At 51.5% G+C, this 21,471-nt stretch overlaps 1 protein-coding gene across 1 annotated transcript; it reads left to right on the plus strand.

The window, feature by feature from the left end:
- Positions 1 to 8,848: 8,848 nt before the first annotated feature.
- On the plus strand, positions 8,849 to 16,458 carry LOC104516042 (T-lymphocyte activation antigen CD80-like; the record flags this gene model as incomplete). The annotated part of the gene is made up of 4 exons (XM_010160238.1): positions 8,849 to 9,184; positions 10,827 to 11,111; positions 13,143 to 13,268; positions 16,352 to 16,458. Coding segments are annotated over 4 exons (854 nt in total), but the record flags the coding sequence as incomplete, so codon positions are not given.
- Positions 16,459 to 21,471: the final 5,013 nt, after the last annotated feature.

The following is a 21,471-nucleotide window of genomic DNA, read 5'->3' on the forward strand; positions in this document are numbered from 1 at the left end:
ACAAAGAGGGGTGAGAACCAGAAAGATTCCCTGTTTTGTGGCCACCCCCAACTACTGAAATGTCTGGCAATGAGCTTCAGGGGCTTTGCATCTCATTTTCGTGCCAGCTCCGGGTTGTGCCTAGGCGCAGATTTCATGGCGGAGATGGCAGAATTTTTTTTTCTTTACGTACCAGGTTTGGCCACTTGGTCACTGGGTGCACACTGAGTTTCCGTGTTACTGTTCTTGCTGCATTTAGCTGGTTTTTTAATTCCCTTTTTCAGACGAGTTTCTGTCTCCTCCTGTTCTAGATATGCAGGAGAGAAATGTCCTCGGTTCAAAGACAAGAGCAGTGGAACTAAGGAACTCCTTTTTTCTGTCTGCCTGTCTACCTAGAGTGAAAACTGCTGTAACAGTTTGTCTGGAGAAACAGAAACCCAGCTAAAGGCTCCTGCTTTTGCTTATGGGCTCTGTTTTACCTCTTCTGTTGTGATATTTTATATTTTTTTTTAATGAAGGAGTTACTTAGAAAAAAACCAGAAAATTAAGCACAGCCAAGCTATTCTCACAGTCACAGTACAGTTACACCCCTGCATGTTGGGTTGGCAAAGCCGCGGGTCAAACGAGTCCTTTCACCCACACCGGTTCCTTTGTCCCGTTAGATCAGAACACAACCAGATAACTCCGGTGAGCTCACATTGCTCTGCGGGCAACAGCTTTTTTGCATTTCTTGGATCACTGAGACATTTGTTACCTTTTTGCAATGTGAATGTCAGACATCGCTGCATTTAAACATGCAAAGCCTGGGGCTGAAGCTTTTACATGCTGCGGTGGGTTGCCAGCAGAAGTTGCCGCCCTGTACACCCTCACACCTTTCCTGCTCCTTGCTGCCTCCGTGCTGGGTTACAAGCGCGGTTTGATGGGCGTCATTAACCCGACATAAATGAAGGCTGCCACCGATGTAGTTATCCCCCTCCCTTGCTTTTGATGAGTTAGCTTTTCGGGGGGGTCAGCCCGCTCCCTCCAGGGCCAGCTAGGTCTCACACTCGACGCTGTGTACCCCGGAGGGAGAATGCTGCTCCTCTCTCCTCTGCTTATGGCTACGCCATCCTCCTCTCCTTTCCACTAGTTCTGGTACATGTCTGAGCTAATTTGCCTTCCAGCTCAGCAGTAGGTTTCCTTTTTTCCCTTTGTTTTACACCAGTGTGGCGTATTGAACCAGCCTCTGGGGAGCCCTGCAAGGAAAGCGGTGAGAACACGTGGGGTTGGAAGGGAAAGGGGAACCAGATCCCCTCTGCTTGGGTGGGGAAGGCAAGATCAGTGCCAGTTTGCCGTTGGGTTGCACCCTGAGCTCGTGCCAGGCTGGAGGATAAGTTCCACGACCAGAGAAACTCTCCTTCCTTTCAAAAATGTGTTTCCTACCGAACGCTGCGCACAGGCAGATGGGGTGTTTTTTCACAAGGTGGCAAGGCAAACACGCTGAACGCAGTGAAGTCTGTTTGCTTGGCGAAAGGAGGTCGGTTTTGTTTTTAAATAGATGAAGTTGATGTTTAGTTGTAGCTGTTCTGTCCCCTTGGAGGGACATCACCATCGGGAGTCTCAGGAAGTCATTTGAGAATATGTAAATCTTTCCCAACGCGGAAATGCCACGGGTTTTGCTTCTGCTCTTTCACTGTTTTGCTTTTAAAATGTCATTGCTCCCAGGGGACTCCCTGGCTGAAAATAAAAGTGCTGACTGCTGGCTAACGGTGGCGTCTCCAGCTATACCGTGCTCAAAAGACGTTCACCTTTTGGCGAGCCCGGAATGCCACCGTGCCGCCCAAAAGTGGTTAGAAAAGGCCATCGAGGCGAGTCTTCCCATGCACCGCTGCTCTCCCCATAGCAGGTAACCCCCGGTGCAGTTTTAATTGTCTGGCAGACAAGGATTGCATCCCAGTGCCGGAAAATCGCTTCCAACTGACAGCACTGAAAGAAAACTGGGGCCTTAAGCAGTGGGGAGGACCCCAACTTCCAAAGCTGTGCTGCGAGGACAGTGGTATGCGGGCCAGTGGTACTGGAGGGATTAGGAAAATGATCTGAGAACATCTTCAGCTGGGAGATAAATATAGAGGAGGTGCAAAGTGATCTAGTCAGCAAGGGACAGAGTCTGCAGGGGGAAAAAATTAACTGATTTATTTTTGTCTTTGTGTGCGACAAATCTCCCCCAAAGGCCCATCTTACACAACCGTCATGTCTAGTCTCTGCCCCCAGAGTGGGAAACCGAAAGAATGCTGAGCCAGTTGCAGGAATTTGATCTCAAAAGGAACTAAAATATGCAAATCCTCTGAGGACATCCAGATTTAGCATCCTCCCTGCCCTTTTTTATTCTAGCAGGGTGACCCACTCCACGTGCTGGGAATGGAGAAAGGGGGAAGGTGTGGAAAGACTCCTTCCTTCACTCATGTCCCCATGTCAAAGACATCATAGAATCACAGAATGGTTTGGGTTGGAAGGGACCTTAAAGACCATCCAGTTCCAACCCCCCTGCCGTGGGCAGGGACACCTTCCACTAGACCAGGTTGCTCAAAGCCTCATCCAGCCTGGCCTTGAGCACTTCCAGGGATGGGGCATCCACAGCTTTTCTGGGCAACCTGTGCCAGTGCCTCACCACCCTCTCCGTGCCAAATTTCTTCCTGACATCCTTATGTCCCCATCCCTGGTGCCCCTGCCTGAATGCAGCACGAGAGATAAGTGAGTCCTCATTCCCCTGCTCACCGAGCAACACCCATGCAGAGGGCACCGCAGGAAAGTGGAAGATCTCAAGACACGATACAGCCCCCATCCCACCCCCAAGTAGTTCGGCATCTCCTCTCCAGCTCCTTGCTTGGATCTGAGCCTTTGGCTCGTGCCCAGATCAGAAATCTGCCGTCTGACTGGCAAAGAGTTGCGTTCTTATTCACGCCATAAACAAAGCAGACTGGACATACCCAGGGAGTGGGCTTGTCCCAGCGCGGGGCAGCGGTGACTCAGAAAGCAGCAGATCTTTATCTCGAGAGGTACCGAAACAGGATCTGGGCAAGGGCAGGAGCCAGAGGGAGGGGTACCGGCTGGCTGGAGCTGCCCCAGCAAGCCCCTTTACCAAAGTATTTCAGATTCCCTTTCGTCTTCTCAGTTGCTAATTGCAGATAGCGCAGCCTTTTCGTAGAGTTACTTTCCCTTTGAAGCCAGGTTTTCTGACTGAGTAGTGACTCAGTAAGGGCGCTTCCTTTCATTCCCCGTCTGGCTGCGTTGCCTTGCCGGCTTTCGTGGCAAAAAGCCTATCAGGGGGGCGTGAAATCTGCTTTCTGGTGAGCAGCAATAGAGTGGAGAAAGCGGAGCCTTCGGTCTGCAACCTGCAAAGGAAACCGTAGCCGGAGGGAGGGCTTCAGCGGGAGTAGTGTCTGTCTAAAAATATGGGATCACATCGGACACCAGTTGGGAGCGCCCCGTGAACCACTCTAGAAGGAGTGTTACCTACAGTACGTCACTGCTTAAAGCACGCTCAGGGAGGCAAATAAGATTATTTAATAATTTCATTTGTCATCAATATGGCCTCAAGTTGTGCAGCTGGAAAAAAAATGGGGTTAGCGTGCGCCCCCAAAGATGGGCTGTCTTTCTGCCTATGGACGCGGGAAGGTGTCCTCTGCGTTTCACAGCCGCTTCATCGTTTCAAGGCTTTCTTCTCTAAAGGCTTGGCATGTGAAACAAAACGGCGTTAAGGGGGAACGAAGGCTGCTGAAGGAGCCAGGCACCGAAACACCATGGGGATATCATAATCGCTGCCGAATCGGGCAGCGTAGAGCTGGTCAAAGGCAGGTTACTGTGTTGTTTAGGAGGAATGTGGCAATGTGAAGACGGGAAGTGCATAAAGCCACGTAAGTGACGCCGTGCCCTCGCTAAACTGCCCTGAGGTTATGGCGCAGAAGCAAGCAGAGCTGAAGTTGTAGAAAAACCTCTGTTTTCCTACCTCAGGCAAGGCATGACATCATGGGAAACTAGGATTAATCCTGTCGCTTAACAGGCACGCTCGACTAGTGTGAGTGGGTACAAGGAAGCGAGACTGAGTGGAACCACTGCCGAATGAAGTGTGTCGCTGTTTTTCTTCGGGATGCCTTCTCTTCTGCCCCTCTCTCTCACGGCATTTGGGATGAGTAAGGGAACGTGACCTCACAAGAGGTCACTATGTCATGAGAGAGGCAAACTGGGCTTGCAGCTGCTTTGCTTTGCCAGGGCAGCTGAAGGGCAGCAGCAGGCCTGTGATTTGTGACTGGAAGGTTGGGCTTGGGGTTGTGCAAGGGGAGAGGGCTGTTCCTGTTCCTCTGCATGCCGAGACCTTCCTCTGTATGCCTCTACTTGCTGAAGTGGCTAGAAGGCTCCTAGGAGGCTCATATGCATTTATATGCACTGCTGAAACATCACCTCTCCACATGGAAGTTGTCTGGCATCTGGCGGGGTCTTTTCTGTGATCAGTGCGTTCACAGGTGTCTGTCACACAACACTGATTTAAGTACAGAGCATTTCTTCACATATTTCAACAGAGCAGAGGGCGTTTACTGAATTTTAACTCCATGGAAAGCTTTGGAAGAATCTGATTCCTTACTGGTAAACTCACCTGGGTAAAGAAAAGACCAAGGGGGAGCGTCTAGTCCTTTAAAAACTCAGCTTTTCAAAATTCCTCAATTTTTCATTATTATCTGTCTTGCTCGGAAATCCCTGTAAAATACTGTGTTGTCCTCAAAGGATAAATCCTGCAAGTTTGGGGTGCATGTGCTATTCACAGAAAACGAGGAGCCCGAGCTGCAGAATTTCCCGGGGACTGTTGGGTGTGATTGCCGCTCTGACCCCAGGGGATGGCCACCAGGAGAAAGCCACGGCTCCAGTGCCGCTTCTCTAGAGCGTTGCGTGGTCCTTCACCACCTTTTACGGCCAGATGTCTGCAGGACTTCTGTCCCAGAGGCAATCTGCTCCCAGGCTAACCAAGCTCTCTGTGGCCGTGGAGTTTCTGAAACGCAGCTTGGGTGAGGAGTGAAGGAGATCGGGATACGGGCTCAACAGCTCTCCTTGCTGACTCTCGGAGCGAAGAAGAAGGGATGGTTTTCCTCTACGCTCACCTTTCTGTTCTCATCAGCCCTGCCGTATGGGGCATCCACAGCACAGGTGTAGTTTGAATGAAACCTGGTTTTCCGCCCGAGAACAGAAAGTCAGCCCTTTCATCTATTCAGTGGTGCCACACACCGGGGCGACATGCGCGCCCAGCAAGGGAGTGAGTGGGTGGGCTTCAGGGGCTGGGAAGAGGAGGGGTCTTTATTTTCTAGAAAAGTCATTAGAAGTTATTTCCACGGTGGGTACCTCCCCCACAGCCTGGTTACGGAGAGCGTTCGGCACAGAAACGGGACAGAACTGAATTTTCATTTTTGCTTTGCAGTTCACCTTTAAAGTGAAAGGGGACTTTTGCGGGGCTGAATGACTCCTCGTGGACTTTGGTTCCTTCAGGCTTGCAGCACTCAGGTTGCAGTTTCAAGGGTGCAGAGCCTTTTAAGGGTAGATGTGACATCAGCAGGAGTTTCCAGCCCCAGCACATGTACGGCCAAGTAGGTTTTTGTTCTCCTTTTGGTTGCAAAGGAGACTCTTAGGGGCAAGGCACGGAGAACCTCATGCAACTCATGATGCCCTGTCACCCTGACATTTACTGTACGCCTACTCTTCCCCTGTCTCTGCAAAAGAAAATCGAAGTTTTCCTTTACCAGGCTCCACAATCCCGAAATTTGACTGGCTGCTCTTGTCTCTCCAGCGGTAGTAAGAGCTGGACTGTGAGAACAAGCGAAGACGTGGTTGAGGGAGAGAACACACGCACAAATACGTGCAGACACACAGGAGGAGGAACTTCAAGAATCACAGGCTGAAGTGGGCTGCTTTTAAGGTGACCAGAAGGAAATGCTTTTTCACACAGTATGTAATCAAACCCCGTAACTCATCATCACAGGATGTTGTGGAAGCCAAAAATATATGTGCATTCCCGAAGGGGAAAGAACTACTGCTGAAGGGTAGGTCGAGCAGTAGCAGTTAAACTGCTGATGCCAAGAAGTCCTTAAATTCCTGGCTGGCAGTGGTTGGCAGGGTATGGCCGTTCTTGTCCTGTGGGGTGTGGAACAACTGTTTTTTCATAGAATCACAGAATGGTTTGGGTTGGAAGGGACCTTAAAGACCATCCAGTTCCAACCCCCCTGCCATGGGCAGGGACACCTTCCACTAGACCAGGTTGCTCCAAGCCTCATCCAGCCTGGCCTTGACCTCTTCCAGGGATGGGGCATCCACAGCTTCTCTGGGCAACCTCTTCCAGTGCCTCACCACCCTCTCCGGGAAGAACTTCTTCCTGATGCCCAATCTAAACCTCCCCACTTTCAATTTAAACCCATTCCCCCTTGTCCTGTCACTACAGGCCCTTGTAAAAAGTCCCCCCCAGCTTCCTTGTAGCCCCTTCAGGTACTGGAAGGTGCTATAAGGTCTCCCTGGAGCCTTCTCTTCTCCAGGCTGAACAAGCCCAACTCCCTCAGCCTGTCCCCATAGCAGAGGGGCCCCAGCCCTCTGAGCATCTACCAGTTTGCTGGCAGTTGCTGGCTGACACAGGCCAGTGGGCTGAGTGGGCTCCCCGTCGGCCCCAGCCGTGTTGCTCAGATTCTGTGATGCATTGTAAGGGGAAGTACAGGTAGTGGCTGGAAAAAAAATGTGTTTGACTCCTTCCTTTTGGAAGACTACTGCAGTGGCTGAGTGGAGGGAACCCAGTTCAATGAGAAGTTGCTCATTTAGTTACAAATTCTATTTCATTTAATTAATGTTCAAACACTGAATAATGTTGCCAGGACCTCCTCAGTATTTTTCAGTGTGTTTCCAACAGATGTGATATAAAGCGCGCAAGCGGGACAGGGGTAGGTGTGCCGTGGGGGAGGGGGTGAAAGCCTATTTCACGTGCTGTCCCAGGCTCTCCGCCTGGGCTGAACTTCAGCCAGCGGCCCCCGCTGCTGCCCGAGGTCTGTCTGTGCCGGGCACTGGCTGAGCAGCCACTTGTCTCCCTCCAGCACCGACAGCTGGGGCATCACACAGCCCTTCACCAGGGCGTGCAGGTCAGCATGCCGCAGGGGCGTCGCTGCCAGGCTGCGTGATGGCATCCCACGGGTCCGTCAGTCACCGCTAAGCCAACGAGCCCCAGCGGGCAAGGAGCCTGCGGCTGTGGCGGAGACTTCAGCTGAGGCTGTGCCCGCGTGCGGCACGGCTGCGGTGAGGCGTTAGCAGTGACGGTAACGTGTGAGCCAGCACCAGCCAGACTTTGCTGATGATTTGAATCTTCTCTGTCCAGAGGCTGGCTATTTCCTTGTTTTTCTGCTCTGAGTCAATGGCATGGAACAAACTGGTGTCCCCCTTCCACTACTGGAGATGGGTGCTGAGGCAGCGAAGCTGAGGCCAGCAGGGCAAACACAAAACAACCCAACCTTCTGGACTAACGAAGTGGGATACGCAGGGATAAGCATCATCCTGAAGGTTGCACAAACCCAGGCGAAAGCCCAACCGTCTGCCCTGGCCTTGGTGCAGCACAGGACCACGCGGCAGCACCAGGCCACTCTCCCAGCAGCGGCAGGAGTTCCTTGCCAGGCTGCTCCCTCCCATGCCAGGTCCTGGTCCCTGCGAGCACCTGTCCACTGGGAAGAGGAGGGAGATTGGGAGAGCAGGGCTGATCACGGGAGCGGCACACGTAGAAGTCGTGGTGCGAAGCAGGGGGATTACTGCCAACCTGGCCAAAGTCATAGAATCATAGAATCATAGAATCACTAGGTTGGAAAAGACCTTAGAGATCATCCAGTCCAACCGTATCTGTCCAGCACTAAACCATATCTTTCAGCACCTCATCCACCCGTCTCTTAAACACATCCAGGGACGGTGACTCCACCACCTCCCTGGGCAGCCTGTTCCAGTGTGTGATAACCTTTTGGGTGAAGAACTTCTTCCTTACATCCAATCTAAACCTCCCCTGGCGCAGCTTGAGTCCATTCCCCCTCGTCCGATCATCTGTCATTAGGGAGAAGAGACCAACACCCACTTCTCCACAACCTCCTTTCAGGGAGTTGTAGGCAGTGATCAGGTCTCCTCTCAGCCTCCTCTTCTCAAGGCTAAACAAGCCCAGTTCCCTCAGTCGCTCCTCATAAGACATATTCTCCAGACCCTTCACCAGTTTTGGTGGTCACGCCCAAGTTGCCCCTTGCGAGGGCCCGTCTTGTCGTTGGAGGCACGTGTCTGTATACTAGGCATGACACAGGCAGGGGCAGGAGTTGGAGAAGGTCTGTGCTGGTTTGCAAGTAACCCCAAGGGAGGCCCGTGGGCCCTCGCAAATACAAATCTGTTTTAGCTAGACTAGGCAAAATTGTTCATTTGCTAATACTAGGGGGCTGGTGGCGGTGTGGCTGTAACCTGTGTTTATCATTGTAGGGCTGCTTCTAGCTTCTGGGATCTTTAAAGGCTTTTCTTGGGATCTTGAAGGGGTTTTTTTTGTTGTTTTAAAAAAACCCCAAAAAACAACCTTCCAAAAAAACCCCCAAACCCCCAAACTAACAGTACACCGAGGCCCTGTTTGGCATGCAGGGAACCCACCAGAAGGTGACACAGACCTTCCAAATGCTGAGCTCTGACAAGGGAGAGCGGAGAATACAGCAGCTTGGGCGTGTTTGATTTCATCCCTTTCTACGAGTAATGGCAATTCCTTACTCTGAGGTGTGGGCTCTGTTAAGGGGCCAGCGAAATTTCGCCCTGGCAAGAGGCTATACCACTGTCTCACTGCCTTTTGTTTGCCTCCCCGCTACAGGCTCCGCACTGGAGAAGAAAGTAGTCAAAAGCAAAGCTGGGGAAGAAGTCAGCCTGCCTTGCTGTCATGAAATCCCCAGCTCCGAAAGCCTGCATAATTACCGGGTCTACTGGCAGAAGAACACCACGGAGGTAGTGCTTGCCTACGCAGCGGGGACGATGATCTCCCAGCACAAGCGGTACGAGAACCGCACGGAGATGGACAGCAGGAACCTCAGCCTGCGGATCTCCCCCGTGGAAATCCTGGACAATGGCCCTTACCAGTGCGTGGTTCAGTACCTCACAGTTACGCAGAACTTAGTTGTGTGTGATGAGCTTGTCACCCTCTTCGTTACAGGTAGGTGGATTGCCCGGGGACGATGATCTCCCAGCACAAGCGGTACGAGAACCGCACGGAGATGGACAGCAGGAACCTCAGCCTGCGGATCTCCCCCGTGGAAATCCTGGACAATGGCCCTTACCAGTGCGTGGTTCAGTACCTCACAGTTACGCAGAACTTAGTTGTGTGTGATGAGCTTGTCACCCTCTTCGTTACAGGTAGGTGGATTGCCCTGCCCCAGCTTCCCAGAGCCAGCCTCCGGGGGTATGAGACACCCCCCCAGGCTTGGGTCAGTGTGTGGCACGTAGACTCGCATCAGGAAGCCTAAAAGGGAGCTGGAAGTTGTGTTAAGGCCCCTGTATTTCCATTCCAGCAGGCTCCCTCCCTGCCTTTCCAAAGCTACCGCAGGCGCAGAGATTAGTCTTTCCCACCATCCTCCCCTCGACACCTCCCTCTCGGGCGAGGACCCCCTGCCAGGCGCCACTGCCGGTGGGTGCCCTGGGCCGTCTCTCCTGTCTTCTGGGCAGAGCAGAGACCAAGCCCTCGCTGCACAGGAAGCATCCAAGACGAAAGAGGAATGGGGCGGCATAGCTCCTCCGCGGCCACAGCGGCATCTCAGCCCCGCATCCAGCCCCTCGGAGCCAAGGCTCTGGGGGGGGCTGCGCTGCAGCTCCACAACCCCAGGCCAAACTCAGCTGGAGAATTGAGGCTTTTTACCTTCCAGAAACAATTTAGGTTCCTTTGCTCAAAACGAATCTGATTCTTTTCTTGGAGGCTACAGAAAGTTCCGTTGACATTATTTTCCATTTCCACCACTGTTTTTGTGGTGGTCGGTTTCAACCAAAGGCAGATATACATATATATAAATATACACATACATTTGAATAACTTTAGCAGCAGAATGTTCCAGGAATCTTCCAGACAGGCCAGCGAATGGCCATTCCCCATATAGAATGAGGTTTGTCAGAAAAAAAAAACCAAACAAAACAAAACAAAACCAAGCTCCTGAGGTTTGGCCATCACCTGCCTGTCTTGAGGGCATGGTGGGCATACGGGCAAGGAGACAAATTTAGTGATCTTTCTGGGAACTGATATGAAAAAAGGGAAGTGCACTGCCAGCACCATCTCTAGCCATGAGGGCTGAGGAGTTAACTGCATGAAAAATGTGAAACAACAGATCTGTTTTCCTCCACCACAAATACTCCAGTTTCTTTCCTTCCAGAAATACCCTTGCTGCTTTCACAGGCCAGCTGTAGTTAACTGTGGTAGACTGCTCCCTTTGGAAAAGTGGGATGGGTTATTGTGGGGATCAGCAAAGGGAAAGCTCCCCTCACCGCTGCTGGAATGCAGAAAGGTGTAACTCCCCGGTGACTGATCAGGGAGCCTGGGTGAAGCCGGCTGGGAGGTTTGGAGGGACTTTCCAGACTGGCTGTCCGTGCTGTATTGCCCAACAGCCAGTGGGCTGGGAAGGAAATCCATGTCTCTCCCTGTCTGCCGCCGGTCAGCCACGCAGCGTTGAGCACTAGTAACCGGGCAGCCTCGACTGTGGGTTTGCGGGCGGCAGAAACCGTGGAAGCAGCGTTAGGCCGGCGAGGTGTGGTGCAGACTGTGGCACTCGCTCTGATCTGACGGAACAGTAACTAAACGTTTCTTGCTTCAGCCGACTTCAGTAAGCCGGACATAACAGCAGAGGTGTCCGCTAATTCTTGCGAATCAACTGAGATGGTGGTAAGGTGTTCTTCTCACGGAGGCTTCCCCAAACCCACAATCTCTGGAGCCCTTGACAACAACATGTCTGTGGACTGGATCACCAGCTGGGTGTCCGAGTCCAGCCTCAGCCCCTACAACGTCACTGGCAAACTGCGGCTCAACGTGACCAAAGACGTCAACATCACTTGCTCCATGGAATACGACGGCCTTGTCAAGTCCGCCAGCTTGCTTCTGGGTAGGTCTTCTTACCCCTTTGTGTCACAAAACCATTTTGTTGGATCTGCTGGGCTGCCTCTTTGAGAAAGCGGAAGGTTTTGTGTACCTGCTCATGCGAGGATGACCCAGTGATCCCGCCTGTGAGCTGCACACCAAAACATTTCCAAGGCTGTCAGACAGCAGAGGTGCGAGAGGATAGCTGCGACCCTGACCGACAAGCGGAGACAGCTCCGTCTTCCTGCTGCTCTGCCGTGAGCCACAGCTGGGCAGAGGGGAAACTGGATCCCGTTGTGATCTGGTGGCTCCCACGGGTTGGGGTCGCCACCATTCAGCCCCCGCCACACCAGCACGGCCTTGCTGCCAGCTGCGGGACACAGACCTGCTACTCGAGCGGAGGGACGCGCGGGCCTTAAAAGCCACCGGCTGCCCTTAAAAAGAGTGTCCTCATTTAACAAGCATGTTCGTTGTTGCTTCAGTGACAGAAACTGTCAGCTGGGGTCTAGACACAATTCTGCTTTCATACACATTTAATATGGGGTTAACTCACACGGAAAAAATCCCAACACTCTGCGTGGCTTAAAAGCGACAACATAATAGATAAGTCTGCGCTTTGAAAAGCTTGAGGCACAAGTGGAAACAGCATGAGGGAAGGCAGCACGCTGCCGTCCAGATGTTTTGCAGTGAAAGGGGATTTGCAAGAAAAACTCTTAAAGCCAAAAGGATTTTTTTTTACTTATTATTTTTAACGTTGTTACCAAAAACGTATTCTGAAACGTCTCCGGGTCTGATGTTTTCACTGTGGAGGTAAGGGCACCTTCAAGGGAAGCTGGAGAAGCGCTGTTTTTCCTAAGGAACTGTACCTTATTCATCAAGGTACCCATCAGACTCAGTAAAACCAAAGGGGCTCGGGAGGAGAGGTGCCATTCAGCTTCAGGATGAATGCCAGAAACTAGCGCTTTCTGGAGATTGGTTATGGCTGGGTGTAGCGCATAATGCCCCTCGAGATGGCAGTGGGGGAAGGTTATGGGTATCGTGCTGCTTAGGAAAGGAGAGCAGCACAAAAAGTAGCAATAGTAATACACTGCTGTCCCACGGATTCGCAGAGGAGGGTGAAATCAACGCTGACAACAGCAGTCACAACCCCCCGCTTTTGGATTTTTAAGATGTGGAATCAGTCCCGTTTTGGTACAATGGAAACGGCCCTCCAACCAAGCCTTCCGTGAACACAGAGTTCCAGACGGAACACAGCCTCTGGCACACAAACCAGAGGCAAACCTACAGCCCCTACAGGGGAGGGGGAGATGGTATGGCGGATCTGGCTGGTGTCTCAGAAGTTGAATGGTGCTTAATTGTGCCAGGTGCAGATGATGAAAATCTGAAAACCTACGAACATGCACCCAGCCTGCCCCTCCAGTTGAATTAGGGTTGTCCTGCACTGTGCAAGAACAGCCCGTTATCCTGATGTCCAAGGGGCAGAATGGTCACCAGGCTCCAGAGCCACTGACACTGAACTCTGTCACAACGCTCCTCTCCTACCAGTCTAAAAAAAGTCTATTCTAGTCTGTTTAATGTATCATCCTCCATCACCTGTGAATTCAGAGGGAAAAAATTAGGCATAAATCTGGTGAAAACAGTAAGAAAGACTGCAGAGTACCTTTGAGAATGGAAGTTTTCCATTCTCAAAGTTTTTCAGACCTTTTCAGACTTGGTGAAAAAGTTTTTCAGACTTTTTCACCAAGCGTAACTAGTTTCTTTAAAACCAGCTTATGTGGTTTTTAAGTATTGCCTGTCTCAGTCCTGGTCTGGACAAAGACCCAGCGTTCCAGATTCTGTGCACGTGTTAGAAATTTCAGCACATGGCAAATGGGGGGTAACGTAAGAAATTATAGGTGCCAGCTCTGCCTGTTTGTTTGTTGAACAGGTAATTTTTTAGGCTGAATATCTGAGTTGGAATTTGGGCAGAACCCGCAAAATTCACATACCTGCTCTTACATGAAAATGCCAGTATGTTCTTGGGCCCTTTATTTATGTCTTATTTCTTCCGTCTCAGAAAAAACAGACGACTGCGTTGTCCCTACTGTGCCTCTGTCTTACAATGTCATTATTGCTACAAGCATCATCATTATCGTCTTCCTCTTGGCTATCACCCTAGCAGCAAGATACCTCCCAAGGCATGGTAAGTGTAGCTCCTTTTGCACGAAACAGTCTCTTACTGCTTATGGAGTTTCTAAGTAAAATACACATTTATAGAAACTGTACTGACACGCTGGCTATTTTCGTACCTTCTTCTCGTTTCCTTTTTTTTTTTTTTACAGTTTTCATCATGCAGCATCTACTGTCGCAGAATCTAAGTCCAGCTCAGGACTTTCCTACATTTTGTGTGCAGGCAACATTAGGGTTGAGGTTTGAGAGTGAAGGGGTGATGGGGAGTTTTGACAGCAGATCAGAATGCCTCCAAAATCAGGGCTATACAGAATTGAAGAGATTCACAAAGGTCCATTTGCATATATTAAGATGCTTGAAGATGCCAAGAAACTTGGTGATCATGCTAGATACAGATGAGCACTGGCAGTTTCAAAATGGGATCCCTCTACACACCCTAGACAATCCCCCAGAAAAGTCACAGAGCCAAAGTGAGGAGAATACATAGCACTAAGGCCACAGAAAGGACTTGAGCATAGCAATGTCCCACTTTTAGGAGAACCCCAATTAGGAAAGATGGATCTGCTTTCTTTGTGTGGCCAAAACCGGCACAGGTGAAGAGCCCTGCCCATCGCTATGAAGACCTGAGTAACTCCAGACGCATCTCCAGGAGTTTTTCAATGGCAAAGGGGACCTCAGGGTTAGCTGGCGGCTGAGTAAATGTTTAGAGGTTATTTGTGGCTCAAAAACATCCCATCTGTTAGCCGTTGTTCCTAGTCACGTCTAAGTGACCTAGCCAGGAAGGCTGTGAAGGTGTGGGCTTACGAAGGCAGCTGGGCATCCAGCCAGCGCTGAAAGGGGAGAGCGGTAGATGTCCTCTCCCCACCCTGCGAGCAGGTTTGAAAAGCAGGGCTGGGTAAAGACGGCAGGCCTTGCAACATGTTAGAAATACCACCCAATCATCGAGTTCTGTCAGGTCACTGAGGAAGTCAAGGCCGGAGACAAGAATCCCACACTGAGAGTGCCCTGTGTTCAGCCCACCCAAACCAGAAGTGACCGGTCTGTCCCACTCACAGCGGTCTCCCCCGCTGGAAGGAGGTGATTTGCTAGGCACCAGGGACTCCGTTGACTCAGGGGCACGCGTAAGCGTAAGTTTGCCGTGCTTGTGTCTTCTACCACCCCTGTTTCAGCTACAGGTCAGTTCACTCCCACGTCCGAGGGGAGGGGGACCCATTACTCCCCGCTGGAAGGAGGTGATTTGCTAGGCACCAGGGACTCAGTTGACTCAGGGGCACGCGTAAGTTTGCCGTGCTTGTGTCTTCTACCACCCCTGTTTCAGCTACAGGTCAGTTCACTCCCACGTCAGAGGTGTGGGGGTCCCATTACTATTTTTCTTCTCCCCTTCTCGCCAACCACATCCCTTCAGAAACCACTGTGACCACGGAGTCGGGTGGGATAATTTTCTTTTTGGTGTTTTATCACGAAGAAAGGAAGTTTCTGGAAGGCAGCGACTCTTGTGCACCTCCTCATTTTCCACTCATGTGCTCCTATGGCACCGGTGCTGGTTCTCCACTGCTGTTTCCCGGGGCTATGGAAAGCAGCAAGCAGGTTGAAACCGAGAAAAAACAGAGAAAATGAACGGGAATTGGAAGATTTGGCTCGAAACAAATATAGGCTGGAAATTAAAAGGTTCCTTACCATTAAATTAGTAAGATTCCGGAGCATTCTGAGACAGCCTTTTATATAGAAGCCGGGCTGCTTCTAAAGCAGATGTAAAAAGCATAGCAATGTGGTAGAATGCGATCACCTGCACCAGCATGGGACACGGCTGCATAAACCGGAACTTCCCTCGCGGTCCCACGTTCCCAATATGCGCGGGGAATAGATTTGCCAAGTCAGGTGGCGCAGTTTCCTACAGCCGCCTTCCAGACCAGGCGTATACTGTGAGAAACTGAAGCCAGAGCTTCAGTCCAACATCCCAGTTTGTACCGTTGTCACATTTCGGTGCTGCTGCGCGTTGCCACCTGCCCGGAAGGGAGCCCTCTGTCCTACGAATGCTCCCTGTTGGTGTTGCTACAGGCCCCTTCTCCAGAGCTACCATGGGAGCTGGAGAGTACCTGCGTCGTCCTGCCCTACGGGAAGCTGAGCGGGGAGCTGCCGTGCCGCTGAGTGGTTTCTGAGCTCAAAAACCCCGTGCTTCGCAGAGCTGAAGTGTGGGAGGGAAGGAAGATAGAGCAAATCAGGAGTAAGAGTTCTCAAATGCGTGCTTGCGGTGGTGACCACAACATACAGATGCCTTGCTGAGGTTCGCAGCGTTGAGGAACTCACATCCTACCTTTGCAGTAATTTAAGAATAAAAACACTCTAGATTTTTTAATTTTTTGTCTTCATTTAACACAAAGCACCAAGATTAGACCAAGATTGGAGTATACGTTACGAATAGCGTAGAATCCGTGTTGTACAGTCTGAGTAAGTACAGTTTGCTGTAACAGTACAGCGAGATTCAACTTGAATTATTAAAACACAAGTCATTCAGAGATGCTGAGGTACTAAGGGGACCTGTTTAGCCTGAACTCCTTCTGAAGCACTCCAAGAGCTGTTCAGCTGGTTCCAACACCAGCGTTCTTTCACGTGCCTGGCGAACTGCACTTCATGACGTGCACCTTTTACCATTATTTCCCTTCTGACCTCACCTTAGCCCGTGGCAATCTGTCAGTGCCAGGCTGAGGTCGTAGCCCTGTGCTAAAGAGAACTGGTTTATCCATATGACACTGTATAGATAACACTTATGTACAACAGAGCTTTATCAGATCAGACTATGGCTATGGGCCAGCCGCACTCGGATGTACTGCAGGGATAGGTCCTGGCAAGGAAAAACAGAAGTAACCAGACCGAAAAGATTTCTTTTTTCTTTCATTTCTTCTCTCCTGTCTTCCCACTCTCAGTTATACTTCACTTCGTCAAAGACATTTGGATTCAGCGCTCTTAGGTCTTCTGGGGTTCCAAACACTAACGGGGAATCTTCTTTTTACTTCACTTGGTCAAAGACAACATTTGGATTCAGCGCTCTTAGGTCTTCTGGGGTTCCAAACACTAACGGGGAATCTTCTTTTTCAGTCTGCTCCCACTGTTGCAAGCGGCAGGATTCCACGGGAGAGGGTGTGAAAGAATGTACGAAGACAACCGTGAGGTATAAAGTGACATCTGAAACATCGTCTGTATGACCAGGTCACATTTGCAGGTAGTTTTCTTCCCCATTCTTCTCTTGGCAAAACAGCTCCTCAGATACTGTCAGATCCTCACGCGACGTTAGCTCACAAACCCATGAATGGCTTTTAACATGAGCGAGCGCCATCCATCAGGGCAAATAAAGCGGAAGGGCCCTGCTGCCAACCCAGACACGCAGTGTGTCCCATCAGGTAACTGGAGGGATGATGCTCACATTGTCCGTGGGGCGTTACTTCGTTTGTTAGAGGACCGAAATTCCTGGGTGCTCAGCTGCTTCCTCCGCAGAACGGGCCCTGCGTGGATGGCATGCAAGTTTTTGTGGCGTTCATTTCCTTAATTAACATACTTTTTTAGGGACTGAATGGGGATGAAGAGAGATGAAAGAAAAGGCACATTGGCCAGCTTGGAAGGTCAGTGTCTCCCCCTAACCTGTGTAAGGAAGCTGGTTAGTATCTGAGAGGGGGGCTTGTAGCACGGTGTGCTGGGTTCAGTCAGGAAAGATTCAATTAGTAAGTAGTTCTTATCTCGATTTTACGAGCTTCCTTATTTCTTTTACCTCCGATTCTTCCCCTCTGCTGGAGGAGGGGAGGGGGATTTGTGAGAGCGGCTTTGTGGCATTTTGCTAGCCGGAGTTAAACAACGACACGCGGTCATCCATCTGCCAGGATCTGCAGTGACATCCCCTGCCACTGCCCCTCTGCTCGTTTTATGGCCCCCCCCAGCTACAAACTGGGCAGTCTTCTAGTTCCTGTCCTGTTGGACTTGCAAGGCTCATCACTACTGTGGGTCCCACACGCGGTTCCATTCCCCAGAGGGTATTTCTCACGGATGCTGTGTGAGCCACATGCCCGACCTGACGCATGAACGTGGGAACATCACTGATGATGGAAATGAAGGACTGAGCAAATGGTGGTGAGGGAGAGGTGAACGACAAGAGAACAATGCCAGCCTTCCCAGTAAGATTAGATATCCCCACTCCTTCAGCAGCTTGAGGAATGGAGAGGTTTTCTCCCTGAGACTTGCCCAGGAAATGCTCTATGAAAGGAGTTACTTTGGAGAAGGTGTTGTGATGAAGGGGCTGGGGAGAAGCCTGGCTTACCAGGGTTTCAGGACCACGACGTACAATATTCACTTTGGCTTGGAAGCTCGGCTGTGTTCAGGGCTGGATCCTCCAAAAAGACATTTTTCGAGCCAGGAGACTTAAGGAAGGATTAGGAGCTAACTGTTCTTGCTCGCATCACTATCCAGGTGACTGCGTTTCCTGCTCTCCCTACAGCCTGCTGAAACGCTGTAGCGCAACAACCATAGAGCCATGGATTTGTCACGCCGAGCGGTGCAGTAATCTAAAAACTTAACGTTTTGGTGAGGGAAAGGAGGGGAAACTATCATTCAGGCCACTTGTCTCATTTCCAAACCTGACCACCCACTCATGTTTTCCTGCGGGGAAGGCCCTATCTGGAACAGATACCAGAGCCCTGGTTAGCATGAATTCTGGGGGGTTTTGTGATGGGAGTGGTGGGAGTTCACCTACCGAATAAATCCATTCTGCCACATTCCTCTTTTGCTGTAGACGTTTGCCAGGCTTTTTCTGTAAGCGGCTGGTGTTTCCCAGCTCCGGTGCCCGGAGCGGTGGCTGGCTGTGGACAGGGATGGATGGAAGCTGTGCTTCCTCAGTGGCTGTCATCTCATCGCTGTGCCACATGCCGCGCCGTGTCCCGCTGCTGCTGAAACGGGGCGGCACGTTCCCGAGTCACTTGGCAGAGGGATAGCACCTCTCTACGGTCCAAAGGCTTTCGCAGCAGGCGTCGAGCCGGTCTGCTGCTCGTCCCAGTGCCCGTCTTGGGCTGCCGGGCTCTGCACAGCTCTGTCTTTGCTGGAATGGGAGCCCTCTCCTGGAGGGCTAACGCAGGTGATCCCTGTCCGCCCCGGCTCTGCAACGGTCTGGCTTACATTTAGGATTAAGGAGAAGGTGGGGGAAATCAGTAAAACCTTTTCTTTGTGTCCCTCAGGTTTTTCATCCTGTGCATCCCGCACTGCAGTCCCCACTTGTACAGCCATGCTTACTGTGTTCACCCTTCGGCGCTCTGAAAGGCGGCAGCAGAAAACGCCTCATGAAGACTGACAACACAATCTGTGTGAACAAATACAATGTCCCCCCACACACCAGAGAAGCTGGAGGGTGGTCTTGCTACAAAGGCGGTGCTGGAATTCCAATTGGGAGGACCCTCCGCGCTCCCACAACCGAGCAGAAGAGTGTTGCCAGCATCGACACACCCGTTGAAGAGTTTGGGATGCTCTGGCTTTGATGCTGCCTCTATGAGAATCCAGGGGCCTGCAGAGCCCGAGCAGGTCGCCCACGCCCACCTACCCCTTTGGGAATGCAGAGCTGGCCTTTGGGAGGCCCCAACATGCAATCCCGAGTCAGGCTGGGCCTCCACGGTGCGACCGGGAGCAGCTAAAACTTCTTCTGTGTTCCACCTCGCGTGGGTATCTGCCAGCGCTTCGTGCTGGAAGACTTTGGATTTGGACCTGACCATTACAGGTACATGTCCCTTCTCCCCTAAAGAGGCAACAGTGCACATGATTTCCGTGAAAAAGCACCTTGAGGTGGGACTACATGGCTCACGCCTCTTTTCACTGCTCCGGGACTTTTTAGGGAATGACACATACCGACGGCACGCCTAACAGCTAACTAATACTGCTTGCCTGCAGCAGCGGCCGAAGTCCTTGTACCCTTTCTCCCCTGAAAGGATGGCCTCGCCAACCCAGGTCCCACGATGCAGCTCCTCCATCAAATCACCCGGAGATGGAGGAGCGCATCCCGCCCAGCGCAGCCCGCGAGTGCGCGCACACAGGTACGCGCCATTACCTGCCTTCCTTCCTACCCGCGCCTGTGAAGCCCCATTTGAATTTCTGTAACACACGGCGGTTACCTCGCGTGGATCTGCTGTAAGGAAATGTCACTCAGGGCCTTGATTCGTACGCACGGGTCTGCTTCCGTCTGTACGCCTGCCTAGGAATACCCGGTAGGGTAAGGCTCTCCAGATTCTCAGAAGCCGCTCACAGCAACACAGGGATTTACTCTGCGTCGGATGCTGCTGCTTTCTGCCAGCGTTCTCTCTACCCAGCCGGGACCTGAAGGAAGGTCCCTACAGGATGCTAACATGGGACAGGACTCATCTGATCTGGGTGATATTCTTGCCTACTGTGTAGGAAAAAGTGGTTTCTCATTTTGAAGGGAAAAGAAGAAAAAGCCCCAAGCACCAACAGGCTTCCTAAGCGACTCTGCGTACTAACCTAGCTCAGCCCTGCCCTGAGTCTGAAAGGTTTCTTCTTCCCTTTCGCTCCGACCCCCATTCCCTTACTGCTCTATCCCTCTGTGTCGTTAGCAGGGCAGCCCAAAGTCTGAAAGCCCCACGCATGGCCTCTTTATGGGATGTTCCATTGCTGGGGCTGCTTACCTTGTTAGGACGCGGCAAAGAAATTCCCCATCCGCTTCCCTTTTTTTCTAGCAGGTACACACTGAGACAGAAACTGCTGGAGGGCTAAAAGCGGTTTATAGAGGATTGAGCTATGAGGGGGAGGGATGGAGTTGCTGTCAAAAGTAAGACACCGCTCCCTTTCTACTCCTGCAGAGCCTTGCTGCTCCGTCAGCTTTCCTACTGCCTTCCCACTGTATGAAATGAAACGGGAACCTCATAACATTCTCAGGAAGGGGGTTTTGACAGACAGGAGGTAAGGTGGGCAATGAGGAAACAACACTCCTTGCACTCCAGCATTCTGGTTGCAAGCACAGCAGGCAGGTGACACGGAAGGCAGCGTTTCCCAAAGGCAGCCTGACCTTACTGCAGGAGTTGCCGCGTGGGCAGTGGTGTCTCATGCTTCTCACGTTTCGTTTTCAGCCCATGCTTGTCCTTTTCCAGCACAAACTACCAGCTTCTTGCGGGCTGAACGCCCTCTTTTTCTATTTACTTCGCTCATTTTCAGTATCGTGCTTCCTTCCCTGCTGTAACCACGGTGCGTTTCCACATTACCAACCCCACCACAGCTCTGACAGCTCTACCGGCACAGCGTTTTTCCTCTCGACGACCCCATGCTCTCCTTCTGCTCCTGACTGACGACTGCACAGCCTCCCGGAGAAGGGTCTGGCTTTTGCACCGTGCCTTTCTACGTCGCAACAGACTCCTGTGACACTTTAAGTAACTCCTTCCAAAGGAAACAAAAACCTTCACTGACAAACCTTTCTAGCACCAGTTTGGGTTTATATTCTCGAAGGGTGGGTTGTCTGGTTGATTTTTTTTCCTTAAGCTCTGATACTAGGAATCATGTTTTCTATTGCTTTATGCAGCGAATTGCACACAAATGGTTTCTGTGAGACCTTTTCAGCTTAATATCCAGGTCTTTGTACCACGTGAGCTGCTCTGTTTATCACACGTTATTTTGTATATACCATTTTTTTTCCCCGGGGTTCCTCCTTTAACTGTATTAAAAAATAAACGGTAAACTCAGTTTCCGCAGTACTACGAGATGTCAGTTTGACGTGCTGGGAGGTGGTAGAGCCCTTCAATTCTTCACCTGTGCCCCGGGCGCCGGGCTAGGTGCCGTAGCTGGCTGGCGAGGCTGCAAGGGGCACAGCTCGGCCTGGCGCGCTCAGCAGCGATGGCAAGACGGCGCTCAGGCACCCGCCTGTAACTTCCACACATCTCCCCGCCCGCCAGTGCGTCGGGGGTTGCCCGAGCGGGGCAGCTGGGGTGAGCGACACTCGCTCAGCTTGCAACAGGTCTGCCTTCTCCCTCCCGGAAAGGCAAAGCAAAGCCCAGTGCCAGATGTTCCCAGCATATCCCTGCTACTCGCCTTACCTGCCCTGGAAGCGGAGGACTGCGGACTTCAGGGCTGTGCTTTTGCTGGCGGCGAGTGAAGAATCCCTCACATCTGCGTTTGAAAAATAAGCTCCAAACCCACTCCTCACTCCCCCTGTGGACAGTGACTTTCACTATGAGAAATGAGGA

This window comes from Eurypyga helias, unplaced genomic scaffold, assembly GCF_000690775.1.
Source record: "Eurypyga helias isolate BGI_N326 unplaced genomic scaffold, ASM69077v1 scaffold14351, whole genome shotgun sequence".
Classification (NCBI taxonomy): Eukaryota; Metazoa; Chordata; class Aves; order Eurypygiformes; family Eurypygidae; genus Eurypyga; species Eurypyga helias.